Source organism: Dermacentor variabilis, chromosome 8 (genome assembly GCF_050947875.1).
Source record: "Dermacentor variabilis isolate Ectoservices chromosome 8, ASM5094787v1, whole genome shotgun sequence".
Taxonomy (NCBI): Eukaryota; Metazoa; Arthropoda; class Arachnida; order Ixodida; family Ixodidae; genus Dermacentor; species Dermacentor variabilis.
In genome coordinates, this window is record NC_134575.1 from 151,008,462 (window position 1) to 151,022,116 (window position 13,655).

Sequence of the window (13,655 nt, forward strand, 5' to 3'; positions counted from 1 at the left end):
AACATAAAATCCCAGAATTCAAATTAAAAAGAATGTATATCTCTTGCACATTCACACAATTGTGCATTCAGCACAGGTCACACCTATACCTATAAAAGCCCAAGACTGTAGGCAGTCTGTTGCTGGCTTGTGTCTCTTTGCAAGCTTGTTTGTCAAAGCATTTCTGCTTGTGGGATCCTTGCTGGACATGTGAAGCCTCCGAGACGATCCTTTTCATCCTCCGACAATCCTTTCGCGCACGCCACACGTGGAGCACTCCAGCACAAGCTTGGCACAGAGCCCGTACTCCTTGGCGAGGTCCTTTGAAAGCATCAGCGTCTTCTTGCTGCACACGGGACATGGCATAAGTCCAAAAAGTCTTGTACAACGAATAAATCGACTATCGCAAATTCCGTTCCACTGTCATTGATGTCCTCTTTCGTGTCATTACCCAGCAGCTCAAACTTTCGCTCCGTTGCAGACTGCGACACCAGTGTTTCGCCTTGTCGGTGATCGCTGCGCGCTTGCTTCTTTCTTCGGTTGTGAAGAAAATGGTATCTAGACGGTCTGCGCCAACACGCGAGGCGTGGGTGGATGAAGTGTTGATGCTAGACGTACCGGGTTGCAGCTTGGAACTCGATCCGGCAGAATCTTCAGGCAGACCAGCAGCCGGCAACTCTGGGTGCATGACAGGCTTATCCGTCTTCTGTCGGGCACTCCACGGCCACCTTCGCGCCTTGCCGAACGCTTGACGCGTAGTAGTCTTCAGACGATGATCTCCTCCAGCCATTCGGGCAGCGAAAAAGACACTTTATCGAATGTTGTCAAGAAGCGAGCGGCTGAACAACAAACGTTCACAGCGGCGCGATGAAACCAGAGAGACAAACGCGCAGCGTGCACGAGAGCGTGCACGCGGGAATCGTGCAGCGTGCAGCGTGCAGCGTGCAGCGTGCACGCGGGAATCGGCACTCAAACGGCGCCAGACCAATAGGAGCGAGGCGCGCGGGGGGCATGCGTGATTTGGCCAATCAGCGGCACGGGCGCATCCTTCAGAAATGACGCGATAGCGTCGGTTCCTCCTCACCTACGCCATTTTGAACCGGCGCAAAATACGCACAAAGAAAGCAGCTTCCAAACAAGCCCAAAATGGCGCCCGCCGGCCAACGCGTTCGCAAATGACGACTGCGCGAAGTTCGAACATTTTTGACAATATTTTGCTAATTCCGCGGCCACCCTGGCCCGTATAAGTGCTTTTTTTTTTTTCCGATTAAATTTAAGTTCTAGATTTCGTGGAGGGATTCTTGAATGTATAAACGTAGCGAAAATGCACTTTTCCAAAAATCAACTTTTTTGCAATATTTTTTGTCATTTCAAGACCTGCGTCTCCCCTTAAGAAGAATAAAAAGAAATCCTTTATTTCCACGCACTTATTCGGGCTCTGCAGTAGGCTTGAAGAAATCGTGAATGCGCCATTGCACGTTGTTCTGCTTACGCGCAATCGGATAAGCCTGAATCTCGGAGAGGGTTGTACGGTCACTACAGGTGGCTGAAAGCAGCCACTGCTTGTACACGCTCCGTATGCGACGGCAGCGTAGCACATGGTGCGTCATCTTTTGAATCGGAGTCATCGTCCGGCGGTGCAGCAGAAACCTGACGAATGACCTCGCCGCCGTCGAGTTCTGCGGATGTCAGTACAGCAGTGTCAGCACCTATGAAACTGTCAAATGAGACAGTGTCCGGAATCGCAATGCAACCACTGCGCAGGTCTTGGCAGAACATTTTCGGCGTCAGTAAGGAGCACATCGGAAGGCGACAAATCCTGGGCCTCCCGGCAACCGCTTGCCGGCATTCTGCAGCGCAGTCTGCACAGGCACTGTCGGCACCATTAGACGCTTGACGCGATGTTTCCGTATGCCGCGTTGGATCACTGCAACCTTGACACAGCACACAAAGCAAACACCACTACGCCGTCACGCTGACACCAGTCGAAAAACGTGGCCTATTTGCAGCATCATGCACAAAAAAAGAAACAAATCAGCTGCTGGATTGTCTTGCCATGGCTTACTAAGCTGAGACCGGAACTGCTGTAGCCACTCAATCGAACCAGGCAGAAACGATGATGATGAGCGGGGATTTGCAGTAGCGCAACTTCGTGGAGCAGCAAGGAGGCTCCGTTCAAAACAAAAATGGCGTTCAGCAAGTCGAACCATGCACCGGTCAGAGTCGGTGCATGGTGCTCTCGATTGAGTTGGCTCAAGGAGTGTCTGAAAAATCAGACGAGAGGTTGCAAGGTGTCCGAACTTTCGGCAGTTGTTATACATTATTGTCTATGGGGAATGGTGGTGCCGCGAAGCAGACCGAATAATTGAGCATGTCTGAATTTTTGTAGTCCGAAAGATCAGTCGGCGGCTGTATATTCGAACATTCGCAGAGCCTTGTTTGCAGTATTTGACGAAGTGCCAGATGTGATTTGGGGCCCTTTGACGTTAAATTTGCCTTCTTTAAATATTTTACAACACTTTTATGGATGCAAATGCGCTATAAAAAAAGCTTACACTCTTATGGAAGTGTCTTGTCTCCACTAATAACTGTCGTCTGTCTTGCTTGCATTTTCTTTTTTGAAAACTCCGTGCCTGCTAATTTTCCGTCACGAATGCTGTGTAATGCTGACATCGTGTGTGTGGTTGGTGACCTGGAAGTACCATACGTGCAACGTTGAAAGGAAATGAAAGGCATGCAAGGCAATTTGGGGAACCAGATTGGCCTCAAAAAGTGCAAGCCTTTTTCCAAGTGTAGGTAGCAAATTGCCCGGGAAAACAGTTTCTTGGGACAATATGTTAGGGGAGGTGAGATGGAGAATGTGGATGGCCAGTTTTAAGTCCATTGACGTAGCGCGGTCTCTCTGTCTTGCAGCCGCTGAGCGAGTGGATCCCGGCTCTGTTGCCGTGTATGCTGCGCCTGCTGTACCAGCGGTGCCTGCTGGAGACGTCATCTGATGTCCTCGATCTCATCTACCAGGTACACAATGAACTTTTGCATCGCCCTCAGGCTTGTTTTCCAAGGCACAGTTGTAGCAGTTACAACATTCCTCACTGATCCCAAATGCCTTTTTTTTTCCTACTTGCTAATAACATGTATGACATAGTGGTTTGTGATTTCACTGTTCTGAACATACATACTGTTGGAGCTGGGCAAGTCATGTAATGCGCCGGTTAGATAACCGTTGGACCATTAGGGTTACAGAATGGGTACCAAGAGAAGGAAAACGCAATCGAGGACAACGAAAGACTAGGTTGAGCGATGACATTAGAAAATTCACAGGCGCTAGTTGGAATCGATTGGTGCAGGACAGGGGTAATTGGAGATCGCAGGGAGAGGCTTTCGTCCTGCCGTGGACATAAAACAGGCTGATGTTGTTGTTGATGATGATGATTATGATGATGAAATGTATAATAAAGTCTGTAAAAATGGAACTTTGCTTCGTTATATTGAAATTCGACCTTTGTATGTAAATGAGTACAGTCACCAACTGAGTTTTCTTTTATGGAAGCGGCAGTAGGATTTTGCCAATAATCAGGCATTTGTAAAAAGCACATTTCATTTTGTTGAATTTGAAAGTTGGCGATCAAAGATACGGTTTCAGGCACTGTTGACTATATCTTAACATGGGCGAAACCTGCGAAGCTTTCACACCCACTCTGCTGCTTCTGCTCATAGCGTTGCCTGCAATGAAGAGAGCAGGCAGTGGGGATGCGAACGTCTTCTCTGTGCTTCTCACTTCAATACGGATACGGATACGAAGAACTTTATTACAAGGATCCTGAGAAGCGCTGCCCCTTAGGGTGAGACCACGGGCTACTCTCGCGTGGGGACAATTAGGCCTAACCTAACCACCGCAAATCAGGCTGTCTAGACAGCCCAAACCTGACGATGGTATTCCGAGCTCTTGATGGCCGAGTTCCGCTTCTGTTCAGTGATGTTCTTATCCTCTCGTAACAAGGGACACCGCCAGAGCATGTGATCTGAATTGCATGTTTCCCCGCAGCTAGGACACTGTGAGCTAAAAACGCCCGGAAACAAACAGTGCGTGAAGGCCAGACTAGGATAAGAGCTAGTCTGAAGCATTCTAAGGGTTATAGCTTGAGGTCTGGTGAGCTTTTTAGGTGGTGGAGGAAACATTTTTCCCTCCAGATAGAAATGTTTTGTGGATTCATTATAGGTGAATAGAGTGTCCCGAAACTCTTGGACATTGGACTGTGACAAGGCTCCTCGTTCCGTTCGGAGAGTTATGTTGAATTCCAATAGCGGAGTTGGAGCAAGTTTTTCTGCTCGTTTCAGAGCAAGTTTGTTCCAATGACAGAGTGAGGGCGGGAGTAAGGTGTTCCAATGGAGAGAGTCGGAGTGGATTCAGAGCGGGAGTCACTCCTTGGAGCAGAAAAAGATGCTCCGCCAAAATCGGTGGAGTGGACCGGAACTCTGCGTGACGTATTTCCTTTACCACGTTTGTCTGCTGGGAGGCGCCACTGGTCACGACTCGCGGGGTAACAAAAGCTGCTGCACGCTTGGCGTGATATCCATTCCGCATTTCAAAATTAAAGAACAGGTGAACGGCGCTAAAGAGACAAGAGACCGGTGAGGCGGTGCTGGGAGCAAACAGCAGAAGGAAATGACAACACGCAAGGTACCCTGGGTAACTCGGCGATAGAAGTTCCGCTTCCGCCTTGCTCTGGCGGCGCAGGCCGTGTTCCACTCGCGGATTTTGAGGCGTTGCTCTACGTCAGAGTCGAGTGCTCGCTCTCGGAGTCCGTCGGCTGCTCCGACTCCGCCATTGGAATTCAACATTAGTACGCGTGCCTGGGAGTGGGCAATGTCACTGAGGTTCATGAGCGAGTCTTGATTTAGGCCCAAGTGCGCCGGAAACCAAGTAATCGTATGTGGAGTGATTGCCCTGTTCCTAAGAATATTATGGGCCTTTTTCGCAATGGAGCTCGAGGCGAACACCCTGCTCTAGAGTCTGTGTGTATTTGCATTCTGTTGTCGTCCAAAAGAGCCAAAGCAACCGCAACCTGCTCCACTTTAGAAGAAGTGGTCTCAGCCACCGAGGCTGCCGAAACAGCGTGGCCTCTGTGATGTATTGTCACTACGGCAAAGTGAGGCAAGCGGCCATATTGAGCCGCATCCACAAAGCAGACCGATCGGGGTTCGTCCTTGATCTTCTTCAGGATCGCAATTGCCCTGGCCCTATGCCTTCCCTCATTGTGCTGCAGGTGTACATTACGAGAGATTGGTGCAACGTAAATGCTTTCTCTTTGCTCGTCAGTGATTCGATGCCTTCTCTCATCAAGTACTCGGTTAAAGCCCAGGATGACCAGAATTCTTCTCCCCGCCGAAGAGCATGGCAGCCGATCCAGTTGGGCCGATACCTGCGCCTCGATAATCTCCTCCAGTGAATTGTATACTCCCAGTTGATAGAGGCGTTCTTTACTGGCGGTCATGGAGATGCCGAGTACCCTTTTGATGCTTTTCCAAATTAGGATGTTCAGCTTCTTTTTCTGAGAAGTGTGGCAATTGTGCATAGCTGCTACATAAATGATGTGACTCATAAGGAAGGCATGGAAAAGCCAGAGCAGATTGTCTTCCTTCAAGCCTCCCCTTCTGTTAGAGACTCTGTTGATGAGCCTAATTACATTTTCCATTCTTGTGGGGATTCTGGCCAACATGAGGTTGTTGGACGCATTGGATTCAATAACCATGCCTCGTACATGGATAGAGTCGACTCTGGGAATGAGGCTTCCATCACGTTTAATTAGGTTGATATCAACGTCCGAGAGTGGTTTCCAACCCTTAGGCTTGGGGGCCCTTTCTGATTGGCTTGTAAAGGATTAGCTCGGATTTACCATGCGAGCATCTCAGTCCCATGTTTTCCAGATACGACTCGACCTCATCTAGTGCCGTCTGGAGGCTTGTTCCAACCTCCCCTTCGCTTCCTTTGGGTCACCAGATGGTTATATCATCTGCATAAAGCGTGTGACTGACCCTACCATTGGTAGAGAGCTTTTCCAAGGGACCCCGCATTGCTATGTTGAAAAGAAGTGCAATTACCACCGCCCTTGCGGCGTGCCCCTAGGTCCAAGCTCGAATGCCTCCGTCTTGAGAGCAACTGCCTCCCCTTGAGAAAGGAGCTTATATAGCGATGAAAGGCAGCACCAAGATTGAGCTCCGATATGGCATTCAGAATGTGGACGTGAGACACATTGTCAAAAGCCTTCTCCAGAGCTAAACCCAGGGTAGCCCTGACATCTCTAGTTGCGTTGTCAATGACTTGGCATTTCGTGAGCTTCATCGCATCCTGTATAGACAAAGCCGGACGAAAGCCAATCATGTTGTATGGGAATAAATTGTTCTTCTCAACATGTTCCGAAATACGATTGTGAATGACTTTCTCTGCCACTTTACCCACGCAGGATGTGAGAGAGATGGGCCGAAGATTTGCAAGGCCTGGGGGTCTTTCCCTGCTTCAGAATGAGAAAACCAATGCAGACTTCCAGGTTTCCGGCACCAATCCCCGCTCCCAGACCCGATTAATCTCTTTAGTGAGGTGCTTAATGGAGTCATCGTCCAGGTTCTTTAGAGCTCTCTTAGGAATTCCGTCTGGACCAGGGGCATGTTTGCCATTTAGACTGTGCAGTACCGCCTTAACTTCGCTAGTGCTGAATGGCTCGTCGAGCTTTGGATTTGGCTCGCCCTTGTACGCAGGGTAGTCTATTGGACTGGCGTTCTCAATCGGAAGATATCTCTTTGCCGGCCGATGAGTAATAGCATCTTGGGTTTCTGATTGCTTCGCTTCCTGGAGAACCTTCTCAATCGCTTGCCTTTGATTAGACTTGGAGCTCATGTCATCTAAGAGGTGTTTGAGCAGATTCCATTTACCCCCTACTCTCATTTGACCATCCCCGGAGCTGCAAACTTCATCCCACAGCTGTTTGGCTAGCTCCTGACAATGCTCTTCTGCAGTTCTGTTCAGTTCTGCGTTCTTTTTACAGAGCTTGCGATTTAAACCTCTATTCCTTCCACCTGTTGAGGAGCGACTTCTTGGCTTCAATGCATCCCTGAAACTAGAGATTATGCAACCTCCAGCACTAACGTGCATGAAGACAGCGTACATGAAGCCATAAACATCTTGGTTTCGCACCTGCCGTAGTTTACCTCCAAACGAGGCACGCAGGTTGCGTAGGTGTTCAGCCGGGCTGACAGTCATGTGTAGCTACGGCTGTGCTAGGACGGTAGACACCGCCACACGCCCAGAGTGCACTTGACGATGTTACCAGGTGCTCGCAACCCCACTTCCCTCCTCTACCGCCTTCCTAGCTCGTGCAGTGAGACTGCACGCATCAAGCTGTGATCCTTTCTGGCTCACCCTCGAGCACCTACCCTCGCACCTACAGCATACAGTGTGAGGGGAACCTTGTTGAAATTGGACCGTTGGAACATGACGAGGAGGGGGTTTTGTTGCGGTGTTGCTACGCTTCAGCAGCATTCAAAGCATTCGCAAGAAACCATGCGCAATTCAACCATATGACCATCTGTGCTGAGGGCAGTTCCTGTTTATTGCCTTGCGATTCCTTTACGGCGGCAGCGAAATTTTTTTATATTGGAATTATGCTCAAGGGGGAACACTGCTATTGAAATAATGTTCATCTTGTTCATGAATATTAAGGAAACTTCCCAGTTTTATTGAGATGTTTGTGTTTACTTAAAATATGTAATTAGTTTTGTTGTAGGCCAATTAGTTGCTATCCTAATTAACATTTCACTTCCATTATTTACGGCCACAGTGGAAAATAAACGGCACAATAAAAAAATATTTGCAAGGCAAGTTTAGATAGGATAAAGTGTAAGGAATAGAAGATAGCAACCACATTCTTTATCTGACCCTTAATAGATATTTTACAGCCCATTAAATACAAGCCCACAAAATATAGCAACCATGTGGCAGAAATTGTAGCAAAATAATTAATTTCCGAAGTGAGAAACAAAATTTTGCTTACTATACTTCATAGAGCATACATTAGGCTCCATTCTGTAAAAAAAGAAGTTTTACATCTATCTGTTCTTGTTGTTGGGATACCGAGGCCTGAATATTACATGGAGCCCAAAATTTGTTTTGAGAAAAGTACAAAAAACAATCAGCATTAAATATGAAGGGACATGGCATCAGGAAAACCATTTTTGATACTTGCTCTAGATGCATGAAACTTTAAGGACACATCCGATCTTGAGTGCTGCTCATAAATATCCAATTAGATTTATTCTGAGGTCAATAAAATGTAGTTACAATTCTTCTTGTGTTAAAAATTTGGGATGGGATTTGCAAAAAATGTCCTGCAACAACATATCTAAAATTAATCAGGTATGTTCCTGGATGTTGAAGTACCGCAAGTTAGCACTTGGATGTTTGTATCTGTACTTTAGCCAAATTATGAAATTCTAATGTTGCAGCTTTACAAATGTGAATTCTTGTTGGTGATTTCCACAAGATTTCAAAATATTTCAGTGTCCTAAGACACTATGTCACAGTTTTTGTGCACTGGATGACTCGCCTGCATTCAGGGAAAAAGAGATTCATGAGAGTTGAATGAGTGGAAGGTTCACAGAGCTGATCCCAAAATTTGAGAGTAAAAAAGCTGTACCTGAGAAAAGGAAAACTTAAAAAGAAAACTGGGAAAATATAAATTTCAAGCTTCAAAAACTGGGAAATAATAATTACAATATAATTAAAAACGCAATGTTCTTCCGCTGATGTAGACATTAGGCACACATATAGGCTTGTAACAGAATCTGAAATGCACCAACACGAACCCGCTTATGTGCGAGAGGCACCGGAATAGGCATGGGCACATCGTCTGCGGTCTCCAAAGTAAACCTACACGTGGTGTCAGAGGGCAGTGGTTAGCTTCGCTGCTGCATTATTGCCAATGAGGTAGGAGATTGCGCGACGCAGTGGCTTATCTCCGGCTCAATCTTGTCGGCTCGTCTGAACCTTGGGATAACCGCCTCCTGTTTCTTGCCATAGAAACCAGAGACGGCTTGTGCTTTGTATTTCGTGGACGTGTGTTCGGTTTCACACACTTTTTCTTCTTTTAGAGAGGTTGATTTGCCGCTAACGTTCTCAATATGATGAACAAAGAAACAGCATATCAGCGGTTTTTGAAGCGACGCACTGCCAGGCCTCACAGCCATCTGGCAAATTTATTGCCTTTGCCTGTACCACCTTTTGAAGGACACAAAAGATGCAGTCGGTGGTGACAGAAGTTTAGGTGGTGTCAGGAGGTTCATAGGTTAGGCAGCGTAGGACAGAATTTTCGGACACAAGGTCGAGGTAAAAGTAGTTCGGTGAGTTGGTTGCGCATTGTGTGCGTGTAAATTTCTTTTTGTACGCAACTTTTTGTCATTTGTCTACGTTTGTTAAATAGGTTTACACAAACTGTCAATATTGTTCCGTGGATTATGGCCTCTTTAAGCACTGTGGTATCATACCAGAGGTTAGCCTGGTATTCTGTAAGAGTATACCTAGTGGACGTGCAAGTTTTGTCTGTGCCTGAAGTTCTAATTGGCTGGGCTGGCATCCCCAGCCAATCGGCAGTTCAGCAGCAGACGAAATGGACGTGTCCACTGGGTGGACACTTGCCGAGTACCTGGCCCCTGTTCTCCAGTTCCTAGCGGGAGTTGTTTGTACTAGCTCTGCAATGTTCCCAATGCTTCTCCGACCTCTGACCTCTTTGCAGGTGTGGGAGAAGGTGGTGCGCGGTGCCCCCCTGGGTCCTCTACTGACCGCTGCCTGCCCCTACCTGAGCTCCTGGCTCTGCCTGCTCATGCACCCAGCTCACCTTCAGGTAGATGAATGCCCAGTTCACTGATCTCGGGAACTTGTTTTCTGTTTCCTTATGCTTTGGGGCCGTGGCCACGTGCAGTCGCTGTCATTAGTACGGGACGTCACTGACCAACATAAAAAAATCAGAACCTAACATTTCTGTGCTGTTCTCGAAACATCAAGCTTTGCTTTTCGACATTGGTCAGTGACCTGCGTGAATCGGGTATAAAAACAAGATTCCTTGGAACGAGGACAAACAATGAAGAGTGCAAACAAGGACGGCACTTGTCCTTGTCTGTAATCCTTGGTTTTTGCCCTCGTAGAAGAAGTCTCGCTGTTATGTCTTTGAAGAATGATGGGCTTGAGGCTAACTTTATTTCTTGGTGCAGAATGTTAAAATTTGGTGTGTGAAGGGACCAGACATCAACACTCACCAATGCCAACAATGAAAAAGCAGCTTTATTGTTTTGAGGCATTGTTTTTATGCCCACAGATCACTGGGTAAGGAAAAGGGAACACGGGGAGGGGAAAATGATAGCCATCAGACACTTCGCGATAGCCACCGTGCACTGCGTGCACGCCGAAGTCGGAACACTCTCGGAAGGCGAGTGGCATCTAGGGGAGGTGGGCGTTGAGATGCAGGCAAACATCCTGCAAGTGGGTCCTCTGCTTCTGGACGGCCTGTGGGGCTTTCCAACCGTATGTCGGTGGGTTGCTGGACTGGTGAATTGGCCAACGAACTGTCCGGAAGTCGCACCTTGACTTCGTCCAAGTGACGCGCACTATCTCCTCCGTAGCAAAACAGAACAGAATATATATATATGCATTCGGTTCAGTTCGCTTCTGACGTGCCTTTCATCTTTAAATTCTTGACTCAAGCTATGTGCGACACCCTGTAAATATATTGTCAAGCGTCTTTTCTCCCCGTAACGTTTTGGAGGAGGTGCGGGTTTTTCGAATTCCAAGACGGATTTGCGCAGCGGACGCTCCTTGGCAGCATCTACAATGCCTAGCGCAAGGCGGGGACAAGAATGCTTCGAGCAGGTCACCAACCATGCCTCAACCATCTGCCGCCAACCACCCGTCCACCTCGCACAACTGCGTGACCCGGGTACCTTGTCTGGCTCTGACAACACTGACGTCGAAGATTGGCGTCAACTGTACGAATGGGTGAGCACTAGCATCAACCAGGACCCGACCCTGATGCCAGAGAACATCATATTATACCTAGTGGGTGTGACACAATGTGGTTTCGGAACCATGAACAGGAACTTACGAGCTGGAAGGTAAGTAAGTAGAAGTTCATCGATCTGTTTGGCAAACCCACCGGACGCCGTTGTGCTGTGCAGAAAGAACTTGCTTGCCGGGCTCAGACTTGCACCGAGTTTTATGTGACGTACATCCAGGACGTGTGCACGTTTTGTCGCATAGCCGATGACACGATACTGGAAGCGGAAAAGGTTGCACATATCCTCAAGGGTATCATGGATGACACGTTTACACTTCTGGTTTTTAAGAACTCATCCACAGTACAAGACGTCATCAATAAATGCCAACGCTTTGAAGAAGCAAAAAGTCGCTGCATTACTCCAAACTTCACACGTCTTCCGAACTCGGCTGCGACGTCTACATGCGAGGACCTCCTTTTCCCTCCAGCTCCACTCGTTCTGGCTGGATCCGACAATATTGCACGCATCATCCGCCGAGAGATTGAAGCTGCCTCCCCATTTCCCTTTCATGCGCGTAACCCCGACGAGTCGCATGCAACCATTTCTCTTATCCAAACCATTGTGCATCAAGAACAAGGAAACGCAGGATTACAGACACTTTGCTCAGTTAACGGGCCTGACTACCACCCACCCGGCGCACCTGAGTTATACAGAAGCCCCACTATTCGTCCTCATTATCAGAATTCCGCAGAATGGCGCACTTCTGATCACAGGCCCATCTGCTTCTGCTGTAGATGCAATGGACACATTTACCGCCATTGTCGCAGTGCTTGGAACTCGCGGCCTTGGCTGAGCTATCAAAACGTCCCATATCCAGGTGGTAATTTTCGAGTGGTGGTACACAAAATGGCGACGACAGCGCTCCACCATCACGGCCAGGATGATCAAACCACTCCCCTTCGCATCCCGACACCGGCCCCACTCACCTCTGCGTTTTCGCTCTCCTTCTCCCTCATATTCCCACCGCTCATAGAAAAACTGACTGTTGCAGCTCCGAGAGATGAGCCTGCCACGACAACTCGACCTGAAACTCCTCTGTTCACACAACCTGGACATCACAACCTCATCAACTTAAATGTGGGTGGTATACCTGTCATCGCACTTATTGACACCGGCGCCCACATATCGATCATGAACTCAAACTTCCGTATTTGTTTGAAAAATGTTCTTACCCCTGCTCCGATCATTGTAGTCAGCGTAGCCGATGGTGCGACTCCGGCTGCTGCTAGGTTGTGTACCGCCCGTGTCACTGTTGCTGGACAGTGCCACATGCAACCATCTTAGGTCTTGACTTTCTCTCGGCACACTCGGCTCTTACTGACTGCTCTGCAGGGGTTATGCAGCTTGCGTTACCTCATGCTGTTCAGCCTTCTGATCGTGCACCGAGTCTGCTGTGTTCCACCGATAACATTCGTCTACCACACCTAGCCGTGACGAACATCGACGTCTCTCCTGATCCACCTGTGGACAACGACGATTACATTGTGTCGACCAACGTTACCATCCTCTGTTCGCAGAATGTCATGTTCCCGCACTCGGTCATCAGTATAAAGGGCAATGCCGCACGTCTCCCTATTGTGAATTTTGGACTATGCCCTCAAGTGATACCCCAGGGTATCTCTCTTGCAACCCTTGCTCCGGCCTCCGACTATCATGTTTCTGTCTTAATGGAGCCTGCTGCACTGCCTCCTGCTGCTATTGATTTGAACCCGACGATGGTAGGTAACGTAATGAAGATGATCTCCAGTGACCTTCCGCCCAAATGTACACATGCTTCGGGGCCTGCTCAAGTCGTGCCGGAACATTTTTTATCTCAATGACCGACCACTGGGCCAGACAACAGTTGTCAAGCATCGGATTTATACCAGCGATGCCAAACCCATACACCAATGTCCCTATCGTGTCTCCTCCGCTGAGCGCCAAATTATCCAAAAGAAGTTGACAAAAGGCTTGCCCATGATATCGTCGAATCTTCTTCGAGCACATGGGCGTCTCCTGTCGTGCTTGTTAGAAAGAAGGACATCAGCTGGCACTTCTGTATTGACTACCGGAATCTTGACCAAGTAACTAAAAAAGACGTGTACTCCTTACCTCGGATAGATGAATCTCTTGACTGTCTCAGTGGTTCCAAGTATTTTTCTTGCATGGACCTTCGTTCTAAGTACAGTAGAACTCCACTGTTATGTTCCTCACTGCTGCGTTTTCCCGGCTGCTACGTCGTTTTCATCTGGTCCCGGCATAGTTTCCATAGGATACAGTGTATAAGGAACCCCGCTGTTACGTAGTAGCTGTTAAAACGTTCCCGCATGGTACGTCGCAACTTAGCACCTCGCACCCGCCTGGGCTAAAGTAGGCAACGCGTTCCAACCGCCATTTTAGCTTTTGACGAGTTTTGGCCGGGCTTGGCCGGGCTTGGCTATGGAACTGGCTGCAAGAAGCCGCACGCCAGTTCGAGAGGCCGCCACTAAGTGGCCATTCGTGAAAAATGCTCTCACTATCATCACTTTGATTACGGTCACGGCATCGTTGTTGGACGTGTCGACTCACGGAGGAAGGAAACTCAGGAGAGGCCTTGA

General features: G+C 48.3%; 1 protein-coding gene across 2 annotated transcripts in view; it reads left to right on the forward strand.

Moving 5' to 3' along the window:
• Positions 1 to 13,655, forward strand: part of Hel89B (histone acetyltransferase 1) — a 392,774-nt gene that overhangs the window by 174,941 nt on the left and 204,178 nt on the right. For both annotated transcript variants that reach the window (XM_075703080.1, XM_075703081.1), the window contains exons 13-14: positions 2,893 to 2,997; positions 9,765 to 9,872. In XM_075703080.1, the coding sequence (XP_075559195.1) occupies positions 2,893 to 2,997; positions 9,765 to 9,872 (213 nt within the window). The remainder of the gene's footprint in view (positions 1 to 2,892; positions 2,998 to 9,764; positions 9,873 to 13,655) is intronic.